This window comes from Lynx rufus, unplaced genomic scaffold (assembly GCF_022079265.1).
Source record: "Lynx rufus isolate CCGP_SWC_20201006 ecotype Redwood Valley unplaced genomic scaffold, mLynRuf1.p SCAF_13, whole genome shotgun sequence".
Taxonomy (NCBI): domain Eukaryota; kingdom Metazoa; phylum Chordata; class Mammalia; order Carnivora; family Felidae; genus Lynx; species Lynx rufus.
This window is the reverse complement of record NW_025814827.1, coordinates 4990761-5018583: the sequence shown is the minus strand read 5'-3', so window position 1 is coordinate 5018583 and position 27823 is coordinate 4990761. Positions and strand designations below refer to the sequence as shown.

The following is a 27823-nucleotide window of genomic DNA, read 5'->3' as shown; positions in this document are numbered from 1 at the left end:
TCTCTCTCTCTCTCTCTCTGTCTCTCTCTCTCTCAAAAATAAATAAACATTAAAAAAAAAAAAAAGCAGAGGTCCTAAGGGTAGGAAATCTGAGCTGCTTTGGCCTCAGCGGTACTTTTAAATCTTGAGGAACAGGCATCAGTGGTATTCTATATCCTTCTGAGTTTGCATCATCTGTGTAACTGATAACTGCCTAACTTCTTTATCCAGTTCATTGACAAAAATGTTGCCAGATCCGTGGTACATACACTACACTAGATGACTCAGCTTTTACTCCACCCAACATAATTAGTTCCAACCCTCAGGATATTCCACTCTCCCCACCTGACACCCCACTTGAGGGCTTGGGGCAGGTGCTGGGCCAAGGCTAGTCAGACCACAGTGATCATATCCAGTCCACAGCACCTTCCATTTTATTGTTTTATTTACAAACAGGGTGAAGTCAACTGGGAAAATCAGGAGTAGGGAGTCAGTCTGGGCCATCCAAATGTGGAGTGGTTCCTGGGTCAGTCTCCACCATGAAGGCCGCCTCTTCTATGCTTTTCCTGCCCCTTGGTAATGGCCCCTTGATTCCTCAGGGCAGCCTCACATGCTGCTCCTGAGCCCTTGTATGAGGGCAGATGGATCCTGGGGGAACAGGGGTGGTACGAGGGCTGGGGCCCCCTCAGTTTGTGTAAACCTGAGTTCCGATCACACGCATGATTTCCTTCTGTATCTTGGGGTCCTGAGTATTAATGTTGGCATCGCCCACCTGACCATCCTCATATCTGCCAAAGATAGGGCAAGTGTGAGCATAAGAGGGAGAAGAATACCAGAATAACGTCAACCAGTGAACTATATGTGAGGTGTGGCCATTCCAACCCAAAAGTCAAAACCCTTTCTTGCTACTCTTTAGGGTAGAAGAGATTCAGCTTATCTGATTTCCTCTAAACAGATCTATACCCATCCCCATCCTCCACAGGGAAAGTTCCAGTGCCAGCTCCATTCAGGTAGCCAGGGATAAGTCTCAGATGACAGGAACAGACTTTCCCAGTAATCATACCATTACACCCCCACCCTTATTCCTCAGAGTAATCCCCAAGGTCCCTCCTAGACTTACACAAAGAAGAACCGTGTGCAGACATGGTCAGACACAGGGCACACCCAGATGTTCCCATGCTTCTGGAGGTCCTTAGATGTAATCACTGGGAAGAAGGGGGCCAGAAATTATAATGCTTAAGTCACACAGTCCAGGCAGGGGAGGGAAGACAATGTGTCAACAACACCCTCAGCTGGATCACGTGCCAGAGCTGTACCAGAAATAAAGGTTGGGGACACAGAAATACAGGGACTGGGTGAGCCACCTACCTTCACAAAGTGCTATACAGTTTAGATTCCGACTCTGCAGGAACCTTGACTGAATGGATCGGGTCTGCAAGAGAAGGATAGCAGAGCCAGGTGGACTGTTATAGCTTCCCTAGGCAGGAGGTTAGCTGCTGGTGGCTAGGGGTATGGATTAGGATATCTGGGTCTCCCAGCCACCACCACCCCCAAATTTTGCTTTTGCATAATTAGTCTGGCTGAGTCCATAGCTTCGATCTTTACATTTTCATGTCACTGCATTTAAACTCAGTCTCTGCTTTCACACTTATGACTGAGGCCACATAGGACTCTGGAAGTATGTTCATCTTCAAACATATCTGATTCCTTCAAATGATCTTCAAACTACTCACCTCCCCCACCATTTGTTCCCCATCCGTCTCTGTAGCCTAAACTTATCCTAGGGGAAGGATTCTGCCTGCCTCACTGGAGTGCCAACTAATAATACCTGGGGGATGGTATTCATCCTGTTATATCTCTGGACCAGCTCATCCTTGGAGGGCATCCTGTGCTGTCCTTTTCCCATTCCTGTTATAGAACAACAAATCCAGTTCAGTCACCCACTCCTCAATCACATAGTTACTAAAATGTCTACTATGTGCCAGGCACTGAGCTAGACATGTAGTAAATAAATAAACAAGGTATCTGCCCTGACACAATTTAGTCTGGTGGATACTACAGGCAAAGAACAAGTAATTACAACACAGTATGGCAAGAAGTGTGATGGGGAGAATCTAGAACAATGTGTGAGCTAGAGGAGGGGAACTAGCCTGCCCTAGGGTTTTGAAGAAGGCTTCCCAGTGACAGCCGGGAAAAATTACTTAAATGAAGAGGGGGAAAGTGTTCTGGCAGAGGTAAAAGGACATAGAAGGTCTGGAGGAAAGAAAGCACTGTGCCTTTGTTTGTATGGAGCATAGTCAATGGAAGGAGAGCGGCAACAGATGATGTGGAAGCAGTGAGTCAGGATCAGATCAAGCAGGCCTTATAGGCCATGTTAAGACAACTGAAGTTTATCCTGAGAATATCAAAGAATCACTAGAAGGTTCTAAGACAGGGGAGGAACACATGAAATGAGACAGGAATGAGGGGCTCACGAGAGTGGTGATATCAACCCCTTGGATCAAATGCCAGATTGAGCAAAATGAGTGAAGAGGAAGCAAGCAGAGCAAGTCAGATCTGTTCCAGTCTCAAAGTTACGTAGAAAACCATGAGCAGAGTCACTCAAAAGAAAAGACAGAAAGCACAGAAGGTAAGTGATGAATAATTTTCCACAAGTAACCACAATGGCAACAACCTTGAAGAATCCTGCTTCCTTTAGAAAGTCTTCCCAGACTTGAGGAAGTGGTGCCAATTCCCTCCAGTGTCCCCCTGTCTAAATCCATAAATCCTCTGCCATCCTTATCCCCCAGTGAATAGCCCTATTTATAACATTTATAGACCCATTCTGGATTTTTCTTATTTAGACATGGAACAGTGCTTATGTGCCCCTACTCCCAACTGTTTTTGGCCTGTGACTAGACTTTAGTCTTGACTCAGCTTTCTCACAGGCCTACCCTTATCACAGTCATGTGTGTGTGTCTATGTGTCCATCCCTGTCTGTCTGAGAGGACATGGATGAAGATGGGAAATGATGCTATCCTTACAGGCCATAAGCAGGGCCCCTATCTCACCACTCTACCTTGGAACATTCTATTACAAATCTCACTCTCCTTCAGTTCTTGGTTTTGTGATAGCCATGGTGCAGGAGTGGGGATGCATGGACTGACATTCCTCACTGCTCAGGCTGTCAATTCATCATGCACTCACACTAAAGTCCCACAACAGATATATGGCCTGAACAAAACTCAAGGCGAGACTTAAACTCTTAATTTCTTCCTCCTACAGGTGTGACACTTACCACCCCTTGATTTCTACTTTCCCCATTAGCCTTAAGTAAGTTTAGCTCTGAATCCAAACATGACGTTCTCATCCTGGGTATTTCAGTGCAAGATTCGGAGTGATCCCAAAGGATAAGAAAGAACAAGTTCTATCCCAAAGGATAAGAAAGAACAATCTGATTTCTATGGCTGGTCTTTCAAATGGCCCTTATGATGCAATCCAAATCTTGTCCCATCTCAATCCTGTTGCACACTGTCCTGTTCATATTGACCCAATGATCTTCTACAGTTTACCAAGACCAGAAACTGAGAAAGTGGTGGCTACAGTAATCCCTGGATGCTTTGTATCCAGAGTATACACCTATCAGAAGTCTCTAAACAGAACTAAACACACAGATGGAGTTTACTAACTCCTTTCTCCCTGGCCCTTGTTTTAACCCGCACACGATGGCCAAGTCATTGGAGTGGAGGCTCCATTAGCCAAATGGATGCTCTCTATTTATACCAGCTCCCAGATAGCATGCAGTGCCACAAAACTAAGGATACCCTGAGGGAGAACAGAGAAAACTAGAGCAGAATAGGGTATGTGGAAACATATAAGAAGATGGAATTGGTTAAATACTAGAGTAATTACAATAAACTGGACATCTGTACACATCTCACATTATAGAGACTCTCACATATCTGTGGGCCCTCAGAGACTCATTCAAGCAAAGCCTACCCTGTCAGTCCAATATAGTAATAAGAACACTGGCCCAGAAGTTAGGAGGCCTAGATTCCAATCCTAGGTCTGCTACTCACAGCTGTGTGTAACTTCTCTGTGTATGAGCTTTCCTAACTATAAAGTAAGAAAGGATTGGATGAGATGATCTATAACTCTAAAAGTAAAATCCTATGCCATTTTATAATCAGTGGACCTTTGCAAGAGGAAAAGGATGGTGTCCTATGATGTTTTTCTGTGACTGAAGTGATGAAGAAATATAAAGAGTCAATAGAGATTCCTGGCTCCATAGGTATTCAGGCACTCAGTAGTAAACAAAAGCCAGTGACAGAGAAGAGAGGGAGAGAACAGAATGAGAACAGACAGGAAGCAAGAATTTTGTGGGCACCAAGAACACCAAGGCACCAGGAGAATCTCACTACTTGGAAAATAACGAGAGCTTAATGAGGGAAGCTCAGGCGGGAACAAAGATAAAAACTGAGGAACCCAGACAAAAAAGCCAAAGAGACTACCCTAACCCCAACCCCACTTTGCACCCCAGGCACACAGAATAAGATTCATTCACACATTCAATCGGTATTTATTGGGCACTTACCCTGGGGGGATTACTCATTAGGTTTGGTTCATGACACACTATTATTTATTTATTTATCTATCTATCTATCTATCTATCTATCTATCTACTATACCTATAGACCCAACCTATTTATTTATTTATTTATTTATTTATTTATTTATTTATCTACTATACCTATAGACCCAACCTACAGACTAAATCCAAGAACCAAAACATTACTAGTGATTTATATCAATGTGCTCCTACCCTATCCCAACTATCTATCTGCTTATCCTCAGGAGGTAACCACTATCCTGAAATTTCTTTAGTTTTATCATACATACATAACACACATGCACCAAAAGGTTTATATTTGTTTGCTTTTAAACAATATAAAAAAGACATTATACACTAGTCTTCTGGGCTTGCCTTTTTTTTTTCTTTAGCTCAGCTCATTACCAAGGTTTTTCCATGTAGTTAAGTACTACTGTTTATCCATTTTCATTGCTAAATAATAATCCACTCTGAGAATATATGAAAATGTATTTATCCATCCTCCTGGTAGTGAGCATTTGGGTTGTTTCCAAGATTTGCTACTGCAAACACTGTTGCTTTGAACATTCAGGTACACCTCTGGGCATGCAGGAATGAAAATGCTGGGTCACTGGGATAAATTTTCTCAGCTTTATGAAATTAAACACCAAATTGTTCTCCAAAGTGGTTGTACCAATTTATATTCCAATAAACAATAAAAGAGATCCTGCTAATCAACTTCTAGGACCATCAGAGGTATTACCAGATTTCTTAATTTTTGCCAGTCCACATAGGTGGCAAACAGTAGTCATTTTGGTCTTCATTTTACTTCCTTGATTAATAGCAGTTCAGCAACTTGTCATATTTTTTGGTCATTTCTTCAGTGAAATGTCTGTTCATGTCATTTGCCTGTTTTTCTACTGGGTTGTCTTTTTCTTACTGATTTTTAAGCATTTTAAAATACATTTTTGGGTTACCTGGGTGGCTCAGTTAAGCATTCAACTCCTGGTTTCTGCTCAGGTCATGATCTCACTGTTGGTGAGGTCAAGCCCCATGTTGGGCTCTGTGCTGGCAGTGTGGAGCCTGCCTGAGATTCTCTCTCTCCCTCTCTCTCTCTGCCCCCTCTCCTGTTTGCTTTCTCTCTCAAAATAAATAAACTTAAAAAAATATCTTTATTACTAATCTTTTGTGGTTAAATATGTTACAAACGTCTTCTGGTTTGTAGCTTTTCACTTTCTTAAGGTGTCTTCTGGTAAACAGAAGTTTTTAGTTTTAATAAAGTTAAATTTACTTACCTTTTATGATTTATAATTCTACATTTTTTTCATTCTATGGAAAGTTTTATATAAAACTAATAATTTGTTTGGTTTGGTTAAAGCCTGGTTTAAGATTCACTTATAAAACTATCTGGGTTTGGTGAGTTTTTTGATTTAGTTGCTGCTGTTAGAGTAGTTTAAAATTTAAAGACTTTTCTAGTTCTATGATTCTGGATCTAAGTTTTCTTATCTTTATAATAATTATAATTACCAGATAATACTAAATAATAATCTATAAAGAATATAGCACTATAGGGGCGTCTGGGTGGCTCAGTCGGCTGAGCGTCTGACTTCGGCTCAGGTCATGATCTCATCGCTTGTGAGTTCGAGCCCTGCGTTGGGCTCTGTGCTGACAGCTCAGAGCCTGGAACCTGCTTCAGATTCTGTGTCTCCCTCTCTCTCTGCTCCTTCCCCATTCGTACTCTGTCTCTGTCCCTCAAAAATGAATAAACGTTAAAAAAAATTTTAAAGAATACAGCACTGTCTCCTTCATATGGTAGACATGCAATATATGGTGGTTACCTTTTATATAGAGACTGTGTAGAACAAGAACAAACGAAAACTAAAAAGGAACTAAGACATGAACCTGTAACACTGAGAGAGCTCCAAGGCAGATTCATTTTCTGAATAGAACAAACCTGGACTCATCTCCTGACTAGAAAATGGACCTTACCCATGCCTTATCTTTGGAATAAAATGCTTTCTCTTCCATTCTTATAATAGTATGTAATTATAGACAGTTTAAATTTTAAAAGGTAGTTGACAGGGAGAACAATGTCTCCAGAAATGTAAGCCGATGGAAGATACTCAAGCATTCAAGTGTATTCACATATAAACTCACATGCACACGTGTACATATACCATCTATAAACAACAGGCTATTGCCCACACCAAAAATGTGGTCTATGAAAAGCCTTGTTTCAATCTCCCAGTTATTTCCTAACTTATTCTCAGAGCCAAGCTTCTACAATGAATAAAACCATCCCTACGGAGAAGAGGACTTCCTAACAGAAAGGGAGATAATTGGCCTCACGGTGTAAAGACTCTACATCACTAACGAGAGGAGGTAAAGAAACCATGTATCTATGACTGGGAGAGAGCTGACACAGACCAAGTACCCATGATGGAGCAGGAGGAGACAGCATAGATTACATATTCACCAAATGGATGCGATGTAAATAGAGCTGAGGTGGCCAGACAGTATTTCTTACCTGAGTATCCAAAGGAAATACTGGAGATGGGGCTCAGGTAGATGCCTTTGCCATAGGCTGCTCCATGCAGCTTGCAGGGAAACACCAGGATGAGCAATATGAGCCTAGGCCCTCCCATGGCTGTATGTTAGGCAGCCACAAGGCTTATCCAGCCCTCTGTCCCTCCAATTACCTTCTCACTGGTTCAGATTACTCTAGGAATTTACTCTTGAAAATCTGATTGGCTGAAAAGTGGATGCAGGTTAACCTCTTTGCCCTGCTAGATACTGATGTCTTGGAATGTAAGGAGGTGGCAAAGCCACTAGTCAGTCCCTCAGAATCCATACTCCATTCCCCAGGCTTTGGTACATATGCAGATTCCAAAAATGAACTATAGAACAGGTACCCAAGAGGAGAAACAATAATCACTCCTTGGATTCCCATAGGGAGAAGAAGTAAGTCTTTTATATCACTTTTCTGAATGAACAGTCACATAAATTAAAAACCTTTGTCTAACAGGTTAATGCATCACAGTGGCTGTAGTCAGCATTTCATATTCCTGCCTATTGATATAATCCTATTCCCAAAACTACCAAAAAACACAGCCTGGGGTCAAATATGTATCAGCCATATTCATTCTATACAAACAATTCCAACCTCTTTCCTTGGAAAGCCACACGGCAGGCTAGATTTGAGGATGCTGAGGCAAAAATCAGTTCAGTACTCTAGAGCAGGGTTCCCCAAAACTGAGTGGGGCAGGGAGGGGAGTGGAGAGAAAGGGAAAGGCACACAGCCTCACCTGCAGTTTGGTGTAGGATGCATTGACCAGCCCATTGCGCAGGATCGAATGCCAGTTTTCAATGTGGGACCCACTGTAAGGCAGGGTAGAAAACATGTCTCTTCATTGTATGAGGTTCCCAGAAGCACTTTCAAGACTGCCACGCCCACCCACTCTCACCCACACAGGACATGATAATGGACAGGGATACAGCTAACAACAGACACACACATGGATACAGTCACAGGCATGCAATATACGTGTGTATGGCTAACTCTCCATTGTAACTTCCAGTCCCATTCTTTTTCCTGTGCTTCAGCTGGTCCCACCCTAAATCCTCAACTGCTGGTTCAGTATTTTCATTTGCCTATTCCCCTGATATTTCAAGTTAAGCAGATTCATTTCAAACTCAACCAACAGAGCACTGATCCCAATATGGTTGCCAGTTCTAACTTCACATCTATTTTAAGAAAAAGGTACCACCACTCCCTTCTTAATATCTCTCTCACTTTCTCTCTCTCTTCTTCCTCAATTAAGCATAAATTGCTGATTTCCTTCAAAATAGCTTTCAAATCTATCTCCTCCAATCTGTTCCCTCAACCACATCTTTTTATGTGTAAATGTCATTTCTCCTCAACTACAACATAAGTATCTTGAGAGTAAAGACCATATCCTATGTATCTTTTTACACTCTACAGCGCCTACCACAACAGCATTAAGAAATATCTGACTGGTTGGACATATGTCACACACACTCATATACCTCAAGTGAAGTTGCCCTCCCACCCCCCTACATTATTTGTTGTCATTCCCCCACGCCCCACCCACCCCCAACCCCCCCTCCTCACTGGAAGGCAAAGGTGCTGCCGTAGAGCTTCTTGGCGGTCCGGAACCGAGCCTCCTTGGCAGGAGGGCTGCTCAGCAGGAGGAACTGGTGTGAGGTGTGCATGAACTTCAGCTGCTGCCCAGGTTGGGGGTCAGGTCAGGAAAACAGAGAAGAAATGGAGATCAGGGAGGGAAGGGGTGGGGATGGGGAGCAAATCAGGCTTGCACTGACCCCAAATAAGGAGAATATGCTTAGGTCCAAAGACAACTGTTGATGGATAGAGCCAATGAGGCAAGTCTAGGATCAATGTGGTTAGCTGGTCTGGAGCCCCTCCCTGTCCCTCACCAGAAATTTAAAGAATTTAGAAGAAGAATGGTCACTTACCCTGCTGAGAGGTAGTTTGACAATGTGTGACCTGTTGCTAGAGATGATCCTAGCATAAAACAGAGAAGAAAGGAATGGACAGAATGAGTGTGTCATTAGACCATCCAGAACAAAGAAGCAGTCTTACTGTACCCCTGGGAGAACAAGCAAGGATTCCAGGGCTGTTGGAATTGTGTCAAATGTCCAGATCACTATCTAGATATTCCTGTTGGTGGTAACGCTTGTGTATAAAAGTGTAAAAGGGAAACTACTGACCAGAGTTACTGGGTAAACAATGAATAAAAGAAAAGAGACGGGTGAAAGGGAGACTGCTATGTCTAGGAACAGAAAAGGATAAAACAAAAGTGGGTGCCTAGGTGGCTCAGTCAGTTGAGCGTCTGACTTCAGCTCAGGCCATGATCTCATGGTCTGTGGATTTGAGTCCCACATCAGGCCCGCTACTAACAGTGCAGAGCCCACTTTGGATCTTCTGTCCCCCCTCCTCTCTCTGCCCCTCCCCTGTTCATGCTCTCACTCTCAAAAATAAATAAACATTAAGAAAAAAAAGGAAGAGCACGTAAGATCAGCTACAATAAATAAATAAGTAAGTAAATAAGAAAGCAGGGATCTGTATTAGCATGGTGACAACTTATACTTGGGATTTAGAAACACACAACTGGGACTCAGAGGAATCTTTCAGGGCTCTCAAGGATGGGGAGGGATGGAGAGAAAGTTACTGTTTGGGCTGGAGAAAGAAACAGATGAAACTACAACAACCTTCCCTAGGATTCAAGGATAGACTGGGCTGTGTTTTGGCTGAACTCAGAGGATAGGAGAGAACAAAGGCGTAAAGCATTGAGAGCTCAACATGGGAGCATTATCTCATATAGTGGATACAGTTTTGTTTTGTTGTTGTTGTTGTTGTTTTTTGTGCTTCACCCATTGACTTGTGATGCCATCCTGGATACTCTATGCCTGGTCATTCCTGATGCTAAGAGGGAGCATGTTGTATTGAAAAAGTACTGATGTCAATGGCTGACTAGGAAAAGAAGGGAAAGCTATGTCAGGAAAACAACAGCAATCAAGATCGGGGAAGGAGGGCAGAGGGTGGAGGGCAGTAGAGAATGTTCAGAATCTTTGTTCGAAGGGAATAATAATAGTGCCTCAAGGCTCTGGACAGTGTACATCAACAGGGTAGGCCTTGAGACAGGGATAGGGAGCAGAAGGGGGAGACAAACCTCTCTGTATGCACAGAAAACTTAGTTGAAACAGTATTAACTCCTACATGCAAAGGGTACTTAAAGACCTATTGGGAAACAAGAAACACCTAGAGAGAATCTGAGACATTGTGTCTGAATTTGTGAGCTCCCGCTAAGCTCTGAGTTCTTATCAAGGCAAAGTATATCAATAAAACCCCAAGAAAAAACAGCCAGAATCTCTATAACCTCAGGAAGGATGCTGGAACCGGCTCTAAAAGAAGTTGTAGGTTCCATGACTAATTCCATATCCCCCAGCACCTCCACCCCCAATCCCTGAAGGACAAACCATTCTATTCACATCACTTACCACTGCAAGAGAGGATGGGCCAAGGGATCCAGCTTGTCCATCTGCTTCTTGATTTCTAGATATGAGCCCTGTTAAGACAAAGGTCATAAAGTTACCTCCCAGGAGAGGTGAGAGCCCTCCCACTTTTGACAGACTAATCAGGGCCCAGGGCAAGGCAGGCACTGAAGGCCACACAAAGGCAAGAGGAGATAGGGTTCCCACCCTTAAGGAGCCCAGTCAGATTGGGAAGACTCATAAATAAATATGAAAATGACTGAAAATGCTTACAAAACAACATGCAGGTGGGTCTCCCTCATTTTACGCAATTCCTACAACTCTAAAAAGTTGACTTTAAATAAAAAATAAATAAAATCAATGTCCCAGAAAGATTAGGCTAAGGAATCCTGTGGTAAAACTTTACATAAAGCAAAGAGTCCTTCTGACAGTAAATCATCCCTCCTAGGTATATCTTATGTGTTAATCTGAACTGTGATATATAGGATTTGCTGAGAAGAGGCCCACCTGTAAATGTGAGTACAAATGAATGTCTATTCATGCAGAGATTGCAGACGAGGGGTGGGGAAGTCTGGTGAGGGGCAGCCTTGAGTCAAAGGATGGTCACTGCTCCATGTTGCTGCCCCACCCCTAGAAGGACAGAAGATGTAGGCCCCTGGGGCTAGTTCCTTACATCCAAGCCCCCTCCTCGCCCTCCCAACCCTGGGCAGAAGTCTTTCCCTCACTTCTCTAATTCCCTAAGAATTATGGGAAAAACATTAAATATGAACAACTTGTGAAGGAATTGGCAGCAAAGGTAAAAGGTGAGAGAGACATCCGGAGTGAAAAAGAGAGTAACAGAGAACAAGGATTGGGAAGGCTGAAGAGGCAAGACTAAAGAAAACTCAGTGAGGAATCTGAATAGCATTTCTAAATCTCCATTCCACTCCTATGGATTCCAAGCACAACAGGGCACTTAAGCAGGACAGGCAGAGGGCAGAATACCTGGGTCATCTCCCGGATGGACATCACACTATCCAGAGCTTTTTGAAGTCGCTCATAATTCTTCTTCTGTGGGGAATCAATGGGAAGAGAAGACCCAGATGAAGAAAAGTGGAGGAGAGTAAGATGTGATGAAAAGGAGGGCCAGATGTACAAAAGAGGTCTAGGCCCGAGGGAAACAGTATGGCATGTCATGGAAAGAACACAGATTTAATGTCAGACAGTTCTGGAATCACATGCTAGTTCTCTTTTACAGCTAGAAGTAATAAGGTAAGTTACTTAACCTCTTAGAACCTCAGTACCCTGTGTGTAAATGAAGATTAAAATTCCCACTACACTCAGAGATCGTTCTGAGGACTAAATAACATACGTAAAGAACTAATATAGTGCCTGATACATAGCAATAAGTCATAGTGAGGCACTCTGCTAGGTACTTGTGATGGTTAATTTTGTCAATGGTTAATTGAGTTGATCTGATGGGTCATGGAGTGCCTGAACATTTTGTCAAATATTACTCTTGGTGTGTCTGTGAGGGTGTTTCTACATGAGATTGACTTTTCTATCAGAATGAGTAAAGCAGATTGTGCTCCCCTCATTTGGGTGGGCCTCACTCAATCAACTGAAGGTCTGAAGAGAACGAAAAGGCCAAGTAAGAGGGAACTCCCTCTGCCTGACTGCTGGAGCCAGGGCACTGGTCTTTTCCGAACACTGGACTGGAACTGAGAAACCGGCTTTTGGGGGATCTCAAGACTGTCAGCTTTTGGATTGGAATTTATACCACTGGCTCTCCTGGGCCTCCAGTTTGCTAAATGCAGATCCTTGGGCTTCTCAGCCTTCATAACTACATGAACCACTTCTGTATGATAAATCTCTTTCCATAGATATCTCCTACTGGTTCTGTTTCTCCGGAGAACCCTAGTACAATACTTTACATATGTTATTTCTCATTTTTATAACAATCTGCAAGGTAGATATTATCCCCTTTTAACAGATAAGGAAATTGTGGTACCAAAAGGTTAAGTGACTTTTCTTACACCATTCAGCTAGGGAACAGTAGAACCTCAAATGGAATCCAGGTCTGTCAGGCTCCAAAATCTATATTCTTCCCTAGTATAACATAATAATTCTTCTCCCCTCCTTCTAACAAACTCAGTTACTTGTTCACTAAAACAGCCACAGCTTAGGGTTTAAGAGTTCCCAAGAACCAAGTGTTCCATCCCTTCTGTCCCTCCTTCCAAGCTGTTATATACATGAGAATGGCAGCCCATAGTCTCCCACTCTCTTTTATTGTTTCTATTCCTTTTCTATTTCTATTCTATTACTTTCTTCCCAAGCAACAATACCTTGGGGTTAAAGGCCAGAGTCTTGGGATCAGTGGGGTCCACCACAGAGGGATAAGGCTCAAAGATGATGCTCTTTCTAGGGGACTCCAAAGCTGCCCTACACATGGCCACCAGCAGATCCACCACCTTAGGCGAAAGGAGAGAAAGGAGGCAGAAGCTAAAGGGTTTCCCAGTGCTGGGAGTCACATGGTATCCAGCATAGGTCTGTCCACCTGTTGGAGGCTCTCAGCATTCTCTCTGCTGTTCTTTTAATAGCAAACACGTTTATGTTTTTTTCATTTGAAAATACAGGCGGTTCATAAAAATTCAAGTAACGATGATTTAAAAAATGACTAAGAAAAAGATAAAAATCATCCCATTGCCCCCAAACAAATCTCATTCCTCACAAGTACTACTGCTAAGTCTGAGGTCTACCCTTGCAGATAATTTTTCCTATGGAAATAGTTATCTTATTAAATAGGCAATTAAAAAAAAGAACTATACTGCACATACTGTTGTCTTTTCTTTTTTATATATGTTATAATTTTCTACCCATAAATAATAGCTGTATGGTATTTCCACTGTAAGGACATACCATGATTTCTTTAACTGAATCCCCATAGATGGAATCATATCGATTCTTTTTTCGCTATTACAAACAACAGTATTGTGCACACCCTTACATATGAAAGCATTTCTGGAGGTTAAACTGCCAAGGAGTGACATTGCTAGGTCCCCTCGCCTTTCTTGATGCCAGCTCCCCAGCAGCTTTTCCCTCTCCCATACCTCTGCTCCAGTAGCAACCTCCTCTGCAGCTCCGGACATGACTCCCAATGTGTAGAAGGAGAAAACACACAGCTCACGAGTACAGACGGCTGGCTGAACAGACATATTAAACAGAGAATAGTGGCACAGGGTGTGCAATAAGAAGGTGTCATAGGGAGACAAGGACAAATCTGACCTTAGACAACTCTAGAACCAGGTAGGAATTTGGGGCCCTCTATGTCATGAAAAAACTATAAATTAGTCTTAATTAAAAAGCCTTACTTGTAAGATTCACAGTTAATGCTGTCTCCTCTCTGAAGCCTTCCATGACTTCCCTAGGTAGTTAGATGCTCTCTCTTGTGAGTTTCCACAGCACTGCTCATATCTCTTCTACACACCGACAGTGCAGTGTCTGTCCACCCACCTAGACTTGGGAGTCCTTGAGGACAGCTTCATATGCAATCATCTTGACCAATATCTCAATATCTGATCCCTTTTTTTTTTTTTTTTTTTTTTCAACGTTTATTTATTTTTGGGACAGAGAGAGACAGAGCATGAACGGGGGAGGGGCAGAGAGAGAGGGAGACACAGAATCGGAAACAGGCTCCAGGCTCTGAGCCATCAGCCCAGAGCCCGACGCGGGGCTCGAACTCACGGACCGCGAGATCGTGACCTGGCTGAAGTCGGACGCTTAACCGACTGCGCCACCCAGGCGCCCCTGATCCCTATTTTTAAATGTTGGGTGGGGATTATATCTGCAATAATATTCATACATCCTTGGGGTTCCTGAGTGGCTCAGTTGGTTGAGCGTCTTACTCATCATTGATTTCAGCTCAGGTCACGATCCTGCGATTCACGGGATTGAACCCCACATCAGCCTTGCAGCCTTGCACTGATAGCACAGAGACTTCTTGGGATTCTCCCTCCCTCTCTCTCTCTGCACCTCCCCTGCTCTCTTTTTCTCTCAAAATAAATAAATAAATAAATATTTTTTAAAAAGGACCACTGGGGAAGTGATAATAAATATTAAAAAAAAATTTATATAGCCTCATATTTCAAAACAGAGATTTGTTTCCTGAGGCAAAATAATTACTTCTAGAGTCTCAAGAATTACGGACAAAATTCTACCTTTACCATAGACCCAGGAAGAAAGGAATAAAAAAAAAGACGAGGATTGAAAGCCTTGACTAAGGGTCTAAGGAAGAGGGTCACAGATTAGGACACATACCTTGAGCATGGACCCATTCTGGAAGACATGCTGCTCATCACACACCACGCAGTACTCATTCAACGTTGGAATCCTCTGCTCTGCATACTTCATGATCTGGGAAGAGAAGACATTGTTACTAAGTCTTTTTGGAAGTGCAGACACAGATATGGGAAGCAATTTGAGCTTCTTTTCCAACTACTCTCTCCTCTCCCAGCCCTGTGCGTAAGGCAGACCTATTCTTGGGCCCTGCACTTAGTTTAACTGAGGGCCTAAATCTAGAGCTACAGCTATATATTATAGTAAAAATAAGACCAACCATGGTAGAAGACCTGAGTTAAGATCCTGTCCCCCCCCCCGGCCCCCACCACACTACTTAACAGCATATATAACTTTGGGCAAATTGGTTAACCTGAGCCTTGGTTTCTTCATTTATAAAGTGATATTATTCACCTCATAGAGGAACTGAGATTACTGAGAAAATTTTCATGAAAGTGTTTTATAAATATTAACATGTACTAACCGAACTATTAACCTTAGTTGTAGTAATTAAGACTGTCCCATGATCACATGGCAGGGGGCCTAAGAAGCCATTTCAACTACCCAGAACAATCAGCTTATCCACTGGTCAAAGCCACAGATACAACTCTTGTGCTGGGAAGAAAGCAAAAATCTAGAGCTCATATGGCAATACGCTAAATAATTTTTTAAAACACTCTGTTTAGGGGCACCTGGCTGACTCCGTTGGACACATGACTCTTGATCTTGGGGTCATAAGTTCAAGCCCCACGTTGGGTACAGAGCCTAGTTTAAAAAAAAAAAGCAAAGCAAACTAAAAACAATAACAACAAAACCACGCTCTGCCTTAACATGACTTTTCAACCAGGTACGCTTTTGTATAAATCAAGTTCTTCCCATTTCACATACTTTTGGGCCGGTAAAGGAACATGTAAGGGCTTTTATTCACTCAGGTGTACTGAATGCCTACTATGTACCCAGTTTGGTGAATGGTCTCCTTGATTATGAGGTAACATAAAAAGATTGTCTTCTCAGACCCTAAACGTCAACAAGGGAGATGTGGCATGTATACAAATTAATTACAATTCAAGGCAGCATATGGTACACTGCACATAGATGTCATATAAAACAAAAAGCATCTTAAGAGTTCAGTGAGAGGAAATATCACTTCCAGCTAATATGGTTGGAGAAGAATCTTATGGCTAAGGTACCAATGAGCCTTCACTGCACCAGGCAGATATGGGGAGGAAGGCCCGTGGGGGAATGCTATGAACAAAGACAATTAAGATGCAAAAATGAAAGAAAGCAGGTCCAGGGAATACAGAGGTTTTAAAAGGAAATCACCTAATAGTAGCTGAGCAGTGGAAGAGGTCTAGGGAAAACTGAAGACCACTTGAGCAAGGATGTTGGGGATCATAAGGAAATCAGTGCCAATCCCTCTCCTATCTTGACATCTATGCACTTAAAATCATTTGATCGACATGGTCTGTCAGTGTTGTCTTCCCAATAATGCTGTAAGCTTCTTGAGGATGGGAACTGTGCCTTCTTTTCTCCTATCTACACAATACATAGTACAGTTCTGGGAGCAGAGCAACTCAGGAAATATTTGTTAGCTGACTGAGGAGCTGGGAGATGTTAGGGGATCAGACGGGTCAGACAACAAGGGAATGGCTTAGGAATGAAGCTTTGAACTCAATTACCTGGACAAGAAATCCATATTCCAGAGTAGGGATATTCTTGCAGTGACCACTGACCTGATGAGTGAAAAGACAGAATTTATGAGCCTCCTATGAAGCAGGTACCTAGACAGACTTCACACTCATCACCTGAGATTCTCCTGAAGTAGCTACACCCTAGCTCTGATTAGCCTCAATAATCCCAAAATTGAAGAGAAGACCTTTAAAAATTTTTGCCAAAGGTTCTTGAAAAGGGCTCACCTGTCCTTAACCTTTTTCAAAGTAGGTGGACAGGCTAATACAGCAGCTGATGACCAAGTCCTAACCACAACCTAATAAAATCACACATGACATCTTAAGATGCCCAAGCCCAGACTTCCTGCTTCATGGCTTACAATCAAAGAAGCTTGACAGACAGTTTAGATGTTTTCAGCTTTTAAAAAATGTTCTCCATTCCACCCATTCATGGTAGAGTGACCAAGTTTGATTTAGGATGCCTGAAAAACCATAGTCTCACCTCACCTTGAGAAGCTATACTCCCACGTTTCCATTCCCACCCTCCTAACACCCAAGTCAAACCCTCCCCAGCCCATGTACCAAAGGAGAGGTCCGTGCTGGGGGAGGGAGGCCCACGTGCTGGGGGCACAGGAGACCTGCCTGGGGGCTGGGAGGGTAGCCAAACACCTCCACTTTGGGGTTCTTCATGGTGCAGGAGATAGAACGGTTCATGAGGCGCCCAACTCGAAGCTCGGGTACACCCAGTTTGCCTTTCAGCATGGAGTCCTGTATGATTGGGAAACTGGGAGACCTGGACAGAGAGCAAAGGGAAGTGATAAAACTGGGATTCAGTATGAGCCCTAGAAGAACACTGGAGATAAGTGCGTCCTAAGCCAGAATGGGTGAAGGGACCTACCTAAGCCAAAGAAGAACTCTTATCTGAGGGAAGTTACACCGGATCTTAAACACTTTCTTTTTTAAATGTTTATTTATTTTTAAGATTTTAAGAGAGACAGAGTGTGAGTGGAGGAGAGGCAGAGAGAAAAAGGGAGACACAAAACCTGAAGCAGGCTCCAGGCACCCACGAACTGTGAGGTTATGACCTGTGCCAAAGTCAGACGCTTAACTGACTGAGCCACCCAGGTGCCCCAGATCTTAAACACTTTTAAAACAAGTAAATCACAAAAAAAAAAAAAAAAACAAAAAAAAAAAACAAGTAAATCACAAACCTGAATTGATTTTTATGTCATTATTTGTGTGTTCTTCAGATTGGAACATGGGAGGACAGGCAGAGGCAAAGTCTCGGTCAATCTCTACAGCAGCTAGGCCAGGTAGGGAATGTTCCCCTGGACAGGATGCCTGTTTAATTTACTCAGTGTGTGTATGTGCGTGGCGTGTGCGTGTTTATATACACATGAAAAGTGCTGAATACTGTACTAAGCAGTAAGTAGTTGCAACCCAAAAAAGCCTGATGTCTGTCTGTCAACAATAGTGCCTGGGAAACTATAAATCTGGGTTTGTATTTGCCTTTGGGAAGATCAGAAGGCACCAGGGTGGACAATGTAGGCCGGAGACAGAGAATGGACAGTATTTATTTCCAAAAGTTAGATAATCAATCAGTGTGCCCTTTCATGAGAGAAAGGAGTTGGTACCTATTCTCAGACTTTGCCTTCTTAGTAGAGGGCATAATGATGAGATTCAAAGAAAGAAAAGACAAAAAATTAGCATACATTTCTGCAAAAACATACCATGAGCTAGGTACTGTGTTTTACATGAAGGACAAGGTATGAATACTGGTGTCAGAAGTACAAAGATAAAGACACCTAGGGGACAAGACTATGTAGGTCGGTGTTAACAGTTAAGGTGCAGAATTCAGAGGACCTTGGGAGAGGGCAAATAGATTAGTGTAAGTAATCAAGAAGGTGGGGTGGGAGCTCAGACAAGACTAAGGTCATTAGAGATTATCTGCTCCTTGGGGAGCACTTACTTGGGGATGGGTGAGAAGATGCTGAGGCCGGCTCGGAACTTCTTGATGGTACCACTTGCCTTGAACCAACTGTGCCTCTTTTCTTGCTGGGTCTTCAAGAAATCGTTGCTGAGATGTTTCCATTGTTGGGATGTGAACATACCCAGGATCCTAAGGAATCAAAGACAACAGGCTTTACAAAACTCAGGCAGGGGAGTAGGTCAAGAAATAGAACTATGAAAAGCAACTAATCTAAAATTCAGACCCAGGGATGGTAAAACTAGCTGTGGTGGGGGAATGTGTGTCTGAAGACCTCGCGATAATGACCTTAGCCCATGGAAATGTACTCTCCTGAAGAACCTCTTTACCTGAGGGGGTAAATACCTACTTACATTACTTAATCTAATAGACCAGAACAATTCTGAGATGATTAGCCTTTAGTGGAAGGCTTGAAAACTGAGCCTTCAACGGCCATGAATCTGGGAATTTATTGCCAAGAATGACTATACTGAGAGTGGAAAGGGGTAGTGGGATGCAATTGGATACCACCCTCTACCTTGTGAATAGTGAAGAAAAGGAGTAGGGACATGAGGGGTACTGACATTGTTAGCAAAAAAATTACATCCCCAAACTTATGGCTTCCAATTTGAGCTGGGCCCTCCACTAGCCTTGCCAACCCTTTCACGTGTCTTTGATGAGTTCTCTCTGGCATTACTCTTAAGCTATTATTCCAAATCCTTACTGCCTTCATCAACCTCCTAACTTCACCTATGGCTGAGAATCTCTTCCTTCTTAACAGAGAAAACTGAAGCCATCAGTTACCAGCTCCCTTAATTTTCCAACCCTACTACAAAATCTATTTCTATTTCTACTCTTACCTCAATCCCTCCATTCTCTGAAAACAAGATGACCCTTCTATTAATATCTCTATTTGTGTTCTAGATCTCAGTCCCTTCTTGCCTCTTTAGGGATCTTGATCCATTAATCATATCCCTCTCCTATCAGTTCCTTTCCTAAAGTCTACAGAAGTTTCAACTTCCTATACCTTGATCTAGCTGCATTTCCTTCCCCTCCAATCATCACTTAAATGTCTCAGTCCACACTTACTATATCTACTTCATTACCAACCACTCACTTCTCAAGTCACTGTATTCTTGTTTCTGCCTTCACTTCTTCACAATGATTGCTCTTGCCTCCATGCTAAATCTAACAAAAACTCTAAGTTCTCTTACTTATCCTCTCCGGCATCTGGCCCTCCTTGTCTCCTCCTTGCCTTCTGAGACACCATTCTCTTCCTATTCTTCTCCAACTTTTCTGACCTACCTTCAATGTTTCTTCTTTCTCTGACCACCCTGCTGGTTTCTTGGGTATTTTGTCTGGATGCTAAAGGGTGTTTTGCCTTTGATCTTATTTTCTTTTCCATGTTCTCCCTCAGCAATTTCGTACTCTAAACTGGTTGTAATTTCCATCCATACACTAAATATATTTTCAACCCTAACCTCTGTTACGTATCTATGTACTGAGTACCTCCACTTGAATATCCCAAGGCTACCTTTAAACATGCTTAAAATGAAACTAATTATCTATCCTTATCGCATAAACCTGTTCCTCCCCTATTTAAATTAGTGGTGTTACAATTTACCCAGACATCTAAGCTGGAAACCTAAGAGTAATTTTCTACTATTCTTTGGCTCTTATGACTACACACGACATATCTGAATCAATCTTCAAGTCTTACTGATTTTATACCCCACAAATCTCTATAGTCCACCTTTCATCTCTATTCTCACCTATAATCACACTTTGGCTCAGGCCCTCATCATCTCATGTCTGGATGTCTACAAAAACCTCCTAGACTTTTGGTCTCTTGTCTCACCCCCTCCTAACTATTTTACACAGTGCTACTGGAATCATTTCTCTAAAACTCAGTCTGACCATGGCCTCTCTTTGCCTAAAACCCTTCAATGCTCCCACTGCCTAGAAAATAAAAGCCCAAGATCCTCTCTGATTTGGACCCCTTCCTACTTCTCTGACTTCAATTCCTACACTCTCCCCTTGTATTTTCCTAGCAATATTTAACTACTTGAAGCTTCCTACACACAGGCTGCTTCACCTGACTGTGCCCTTGCAAATGTTATTCATGCTCAGAATCTGTCTGCATGGGCAACTCTTACCCATCCTTGAAAACATGAATCATCTTCCTTTCATTCATTCACTCATAGCCCTCCACCCGCCACCAGACTGAGTCATTCCTTCCTCTACATTCTTTCTAAACCTTATATATTCACTTGTATTAGAACATGTATCCAATGGACTCTATTTGGAACTTCACTGAGGGTAGAATCTGTAATTCATTTCTCTTTGTATACCAAGGCACTCAACATATTTCATAAACTATCTGAGCTCTTAGAGCCCCACACTGAGAAAACCACAAGAGAAAATATGAAGATCAAGACCTTAACTCCAGAGTTGTACTTTTCCTTAAATGGTTAAGTACTGATGAGCCCCCTCTCACCTCCAGAAGCCTCAAGGCCAGACACCCCAGAACCAAAGGCTCTTCCACCTAACCATAAATTTGGCTTTCCAAATTTATTTTAGTCTTTCTTAGGCCCATCTCAGAAAGATATTTTGGGGAGGAAACACTGCATCCAAGGGTCTGCCTGTCCATCCGTATGTCCGTCTCTTTCTCTCATATGTCCATAACCAGAAAGATCAAAGTTCTTACTTTTTCAGCTGAAGACCCAGCCCAAACCCTTCCTTATTCGATGGCTGGAAAACCTCAATTGACGGTTCTGCAAAGAGAAGAAAAAGCTCCTAGTATGTACATATCTCTATTTTCCTGGGAGTCCAAAGCCCCAATTCAGTGGATGAGCTTCCTCAGATTCTAAGAGTACTCTAAACAATAGTGATGGAGAAAGAAAACATCTGAAGCAGAGAGTAGATTCTGGGAGCTGTCTGACCCATTTCAAATCACTTCAACTTCTATGAGGACGTTGAAGGGAAGGGAAGGAATAAATAATATCTGGGACCAGAGAAAACAATTTCATTAACCAAGAAGGCCTTTAGGGGATGGCTATCAGGTGACAGGGAATGCATGAATGACAGCAAACTGAAAAGCCCCCACCAATGGCCTGCAGTATATACCCAAGAACCTTATTCTAGCTTTTCTCTGGCTCAGTTAACTTAGGACTTTGGATTAGACCACACTTAGAGCACCTACTTGCCCAAAGTCACTGCCTTTACCTGGTCCATCAAGGTACTGGGAAAGAGAAAATCGCAGCCTCAACACAATAGGTTCTGTTCGGAGGACTTTCCAGGCTGTAGACACTTCCTCCTAAAAGAGTAAGGGAGAGTTTCCAGTTTAGCAACAGAGAGGAATGGACTTGGAAGTTTTCCCTATATGACACACACATGCACATGACAGTACACACCACTGTCTGCTGATGGTCTAGGAAAGACAGGGATGAAGAATATGTGCTCCAAATGCAGCACTCAGGAACAAGACTCCTGGCCTACATGACAAAATCCACAAGTCCAGCTAGACATGTTGTTGGCAGGTACTAGCACCACTTACATCGAGGAAGCTGATGTTGATGTGGAGGTCAATGTCCACGTCATCGATAGTTCCATATTCTCTACAGAGATACAGGTGAGATTCATTAAGGGAGAAAGAAGGGAACAGAGACTGAGGTGGAGGGAGAACTGAGCCTGGGGCCAGGGGAGAGGGAAGAGTGGGAAGTAGCTCTGTATCTAGACTTAGCTGCAGCCTCAAGCCACTTACATGATCAGGGCTTTCTCCAGGCCAGAAGCCTTTCTTACCTCAAAGATGAAACTATCAGCCTAGAGGTATCTAGGATAGAGGAAACTGCTGAAAAAAGTGGCTATACTTCCCCACTCACCACTGTCAGCTAAGCTTAAGTATTCTGAGAAATTCCCACTACCTATCACTAAGCTCATAATTTATCCATGTCCACAGACCCCCTATTATACCCTAAAAAGAAAAAACCTTTAGCCTCTTAACAGCTCAGAAAGAAGTGGCTTGCTCCTGAAGTGGGGTCCCACCTGATGGATACAGAGTTCTCACTGTAGATCTCCTTCACGGCTTCAATGTCTGCATCAAGCTGTGGGTGTCGATATAGGTCAGCCGCACAGCTCCCCTGAGTCAGCAGCAAAAATGGTGGGGAGGTTTGGGAGGAGGGAAAATAGAGGGGGAAAGAGAGACATGAAAAATAAAAAGAACATGAACACCAGGAACAGGAAAATCAAATGGCAGCAGTACATATAAGCAAAAGGCTGCTCTTATGAAGGAGCTCTTGATGGTGGCCCTAGCCACCAATCTTTGGCCACAAGTATCCCTCCATCTCCACTCTAGTAAGCTTCTATGAACCAATTGCAGGCTTTGCTCAATGAGTACACAGCCTTAAGTTTCCAGCTTTTCCTCTCAGACCCTGACCAGGGATACTTAGGTATCCCTTCTAGGAGAACTCAGAACAGGCTGAAGAGTACAGAATTTAACTCAGATGGTTCTGTGCAAAGAATCCAACATTCCTGCTCAGGACTGTGCCCTGGGGAGTGATGGCATGAAGCAATCACTGGCAGGATATCTTTTAAAAATTTGACCTTGATGAATGAAATGACAGCTACTGGCTGGTGAAGAGTCAAAAAAAATCACTATTTCTAACCAAGAACACATGGGGTAGCCTCCACGTACAGAGAATGTAGTTTACTCTGGGAAAGGAATGAGCTCCAGGTAAGAGCAAGAATATGAAATCAGCTCTGGCAAGACAATGCTCAGACTGCACCAACATCATATCCTCATCTTATGTCTGCTCCAGAATAATCTTTCACTACTTGGTAAATTCAGAGAAGCACACATTTAGACTATCCAACGTGGGTCTTAGGGGCTGTAATCTCACCTGAACTCCATAGAGAAATTCCTCTGATTCATTATCTCCCTCCGAATCATCATCATTCCAGAACTGGCCTTTGATGTCCTAGCGATGAAAAACAAGGATACAACCCTTTGCTGGATCCCTATTATCCCATGGAGCAGGAGGGCGATAGGATACAAAATAGATTCCCACAAATAATGGGAGGTCCTTTGGGATAGAACAACTGAGACCCTATTCCCTATACTCCCTTCACCTCACTCTTCTGGAGCATTTCAGTCTCTTCCTGAATCTGGTCATATCCATGGCCTACCTCTGACCTTGGGAGGGATGGAGGAAAACAGGGCACTGGAATTTTGGCCCTCTTGATTGAGGCTCTGGTAGCCAGGGGTGTAGGGATGCAGACTTCAACATCAATGTTGGTTCCTGGGCATATCTAGGTCCTAGCACAAGCCGGCCTCTTCTAGATCATTACCCCAAAGCAGCTCCCATGCATACCTAAGCTCTTTTATTACTCCCTTCCTCTTATTTAACTCCCCTTCCTTCCCAAGAAGAAAATCCACCTGTACACACACCAAGTAATACTGTCTCCATGCTCCTTCTCCTTCTTTCAACTTCAGATAACCACTCTACCTTTCAAAAGGGTGGGAGGGAGAATAACAGGAAAAGGTGTCCCATCTATCCCCTGGATGACCAGTCAGAGAGGTGGGAAGTCAGTTCTCACCATTGGGTCAGTGGGTCACACACAATCCCAGGTCAGTGCTAGGCAGCACCCCTCCATACCACCAGCTGAACCCAGGCCAATGGGATGGGCATTTAGGAGGCCACAGAGGGAGACAAGGGAGGGGGTGATGTCAGGGGCTGACTGTAGATCTGCTGGGGATGGCAGGCTCTGCTGTTGTGGTGATAACAAGTCACTGTCCTGTGGAAAGTAGACAACAGTTGGTTTCATCACCACTTAATAGCTAGATGGTATTTACACAGGCACACATGTTTATGGATACACTTTTATTAGACAAATATACAGACACTTGCACATAGAAACATACTTGCATGCATGTACACATACTTATACACATAGTTTTTTAAAGATAATGAACCATGAAAGCACTATACAAACATGAGACACTACTGTTCCATTTAAGCTTGAGAGTTGGGATTGGAGCAAGTCCCTGCTCTAGATCATAATGCGTATCAACCCCTGAAGCCAAAAGTGATGGTGACAGGAAAAGACGTTACCTACTTTGTCTAGTTAGTTCATTTTGGAACATTCTTCATAGTACCAATCCCCATTAGAATCAAGATTCTTTTAGAAATCTTTACCCCTATTTATTCAAACTGAATCATCATCTCTTATTAAATATCAACATCCCTAGACACCTTTACATGACAATCAAAGCTAACTTAAAAAGCCCTCAACAACACTGAATATCCCCTGGTAGACATGGTCTGAGTGGTCTCATCTTGGAACCTATTCCCCAAATAAAAATGCAATAATGATCTGAATAAACAGTCAGAAACACACTAACCCCTAGGCTTTCGCAAAATTAAGAACCACTGTCTAGGCCTTCCTGGCACTGCACATATCTGTCTCACCTACTCCAGGTGAGTAGAGGTGTTCTTGGTCTCTAATACGGTTCTACTGAACCTTAGGTTTGAAGATCACAGTGGGCTTAGGGATCTGTAACATCAGTATCACCTGGGAACTTGTTTAAAATGTAAATGCTCAGACTGTGCCCTGGGGAGTGATGGCATGAAGCAATCTAAGACCTACTGAATTAGAAACTCCAGAGATGGGGTCCAGTAATCTGTGTTTTAACAAGCCCTTTGTTATGCTGATACATGATAAAATTTGAGAACCACTGCTCTAAATCCTTGTGTACTCTAGGGGCCTGTGGTCTGTTCCTCAAATACCAACTTAAGCCTGGTAACTGATCCAGGATGGGGACATATGGCACAATGCCAGTACACACACCATAGCTGTCCTCTCATTGACAGCACTGCCTCACTCATTAAAGATATGCAAAAGAAAATTACAATTAAAGTTCTTAGAGATAAAATGGCCTGATACCTGAGATTTACTTTAAAATACTACTCCAGCCCCAAAAGGGGGGTATAGATGTGGGGGGGGGGATGAAATAAATATGGCAAAACATTAATTACTAATGAATCTGAGTGATGGGAACATGAGGGTTTCTTACGCTCTACCTTTGCATATAGTTGGAAATCTTCATAACAAGTTAAAAAAAAAATCACAGGCTACTCTTGTACTTTTTCAGGGGCTCTCATTAAAAAATCAACTCTAAATGTGAACAGGAAAATGATCCCTGAAACTCCACAACTGCCTCCTTGCTGTTCTTCAAACATAACGAGTATATTCCCACCGCAGGGCCTTTGTCCCTGCTGTTGCCTCTTCTTGGAATGGTTTTCAGATATCCATATGGCTTGCTGCTTCACTCCTTCAGCTCTCTGCTCAAAGGTCATCTTGACCATCCTATATAAAACAGCAAAACCTCAACACACACACACTAGCACTCTCTATCCATCCCCCTTACCTGCTCTATATTTTTCCACAGCACAATGCCCTGACATACAAAATGTTTGTTTGTTGTATTTATCTCCCACCAAAGTATAAGCTCTGTGGTGGCAGAGGCTTTGGCTCTTTACTATGTTGTCAGTCCCTCAACTCGTACTTACTGATGAATAAATGAATGAACTGTCTGCTGGATACCCAAACCAAAGGGGAGATACATACAAGAACCTAAACATGTCTACACATAGACAAAAATGACTTTAAAAAACAAGACTCTATTCACCTTCAAGAGCAGCTGAGAACCAAAATTACGAAGATCTGAGGACTGAACTGGGTTTGCGAGATTTGAAAATAAACAGTCAGGTGCTGATCTGGATGATCACAGAGGAATAAAGAGGGAGGCACTAATGTCCAGCGTGGGCTGTCTTGGGCTGGGTGGTAGGATGTTGGCAGCGTAGGCCAGAAGTACCAACTTTCTCAAGGTCTCTGTCACCGTAGAAGTCAAGAAAAACTTAGTCTCTCTCCAAGGGCTGTTGCTGCTCAGTTTCTGCTGTTATCACAAGGAGAAAAAGGTAGTTCAGAGGGAATTTTTCTTGTCCAGGGAAGAAACAAGTCAGGAACTACCATCGTTTCCCAACCAGGGTGTTTTAGGGAAAGAGACTCCCATCTTCTACTCTCAATGCCCATTCCTCTGGAGGTAAAGAATGGGTTTGAAAAGTAAGAGTGGGGAAGGGGGGGGGAGGTCATGAAATTCACAGAATCACAGACATCTGAAAGAGGAGGAAGCCTAAAAGATGATCTGTTTTGCAGCTTTCATGTTATACGTAGAATACTCAAGTGTAGGAAGACCAAGGAAGCTGCTTAGCATCAGTATGGCGGAACCTGGACTTAAGCACATTTGACAGGTCCTAATTACATCCAATTTTCCTGTAATGTGGTTATGACTGATTAAGGTAGTTGTTTAATGCATTAAGCAAAAAACATCTATCTGATTTATCCAAATGAGGTGAAGGAGGGAACATTTCAAGAGAAGCTGGGCCAAGTACAGACTGTGTGAAGAGTGCCCAAGGAAGGGCATTGTTCAGCTCAGTGTTTACTCTGAATGAGGGCAGCTAACCCAAAGCGCTTTACAGTTTGCATGGAAACAGGCCAAATGTAAATAAGCCTCAAGTCTGGATCACAAAGGTCTTTCCCTAGGTCCACAGGCGGTTCTCGGTGTGACAACTATTCACCTAGTCAAAAAAGCCTCCGAACCCAACGTTTAAACTCTGGGCTTAACTCCCAGCTTTGTAGTCCTGGGAAAGTGGGTTACTCCTCTCTATACCAAGTGCTCCTTTCTCAGAAAGCCTAGGCCACTGAACAAAGAGTGCGGGGGAGAACCCACGGAGGGGCGATTCTCGAAGGCAAGCGCTATCTCCGGTATACCCCGTGGAGAGCAAGGACGAGGTTAGCCCCCAAACACTGGCAGCCATCCTCGTTTCCAGGGCAGGCCCAGAGGCCTCCCTGAGGGGAGCAGTCACAGCTCTTCTCTGGTTTCCTACGGAGACACCAAAGACACCCAACACCTGCCTCCCGGGGAAGAAGCTCTGCGCCCGATTTGTGTCGACAGCCGCCCGGCCTTGAGCGCAGCCTGTCAAGCCTAGGAGGGCCCCTCAGAGCCACCCGGTCCAAGACCCTCACTTCATCCACCCCGGCCGAGGCGGGGCGGGCCCCGCACCCTTCCCGCGGCCCGGCCGCCCCGCCCCGTCCCCGTGGCGGCCGCCCCACAGGCCGGCCTCGCGAGTACTCACGGCGACCCCGGGCCGCGTGCGGCCGCCGCTGAGGGGACGAGCGGCCCGGGACGCCCCGCGGGGGCGGAGCGGCAGGCCAAGGGGAGGGGGCCGGGCCGGG

General features: G+C 43.5%; 1 protein-coding gene across 5 annotated transcripts; it reads right to left on the bottom strand.

Moving 5' to 3' along the window:
• Positions 1–390: 390 nt before the first annotated feature.
• PARP6 (poly(ADP-ribose) polymerase family member 6) lies at positions 391–27820 on the bottom strand. Of its 5 annotated transcripts, XM_047074844.1 has the most exons (23): positions 26217–27668; positions 24125–24322; positions 23428–23505; positions 22574–22668; positions 22086–22146; positions 21755–21845; positions 21237–21303; positions 18533–18682; positions 17206–17356; positions 16573–16626; positions 14876–14971; positions 13669–13761; positions 12904–13029; positions 11564–11629; positions 10586–10653; positions 9041–9089; positions 8679–8791; positions 7852–7924; positions 7074–7143; positions 1808–1887; positions 1348–1411; positions 1100–1184; positions 391–767 (listed from the first exon to the last, which is right to left on the bottom strand). In XM_047074844.1, exons 2-23 carry the CDS (start codon positions 24125–24127, stop codon positions 665–667), a joined length of 1836 nt encoding a protein of 611 aa, XP_046930800.1. In that variant the 5' UTR covers positions 24128–24322; positions 26217–27668; the 3' UTR covers positions 391–664. The 5 variants fall into 5 exon arrangements, 1 of the variants encoding a protein (XP_046930800.1); XR_006961224.1 differs by lacking the exons at positions 391–767; positions 7074–7143 and adding an exon at positions 27724–27820 and having other exon boundaries at positions 1156–1184; positions 17146–17356; positions 26217–26483; XR_006961225.1 differs by lacking the exons at positions 391–767; positions 7074–7143 and having other exon boundaries at positions 1156–1184; positions 8679–8788; positions 17146–17356; positions 26217–27669.
• Positions 27821–27823: the final 3 nt, after the last annotated feature.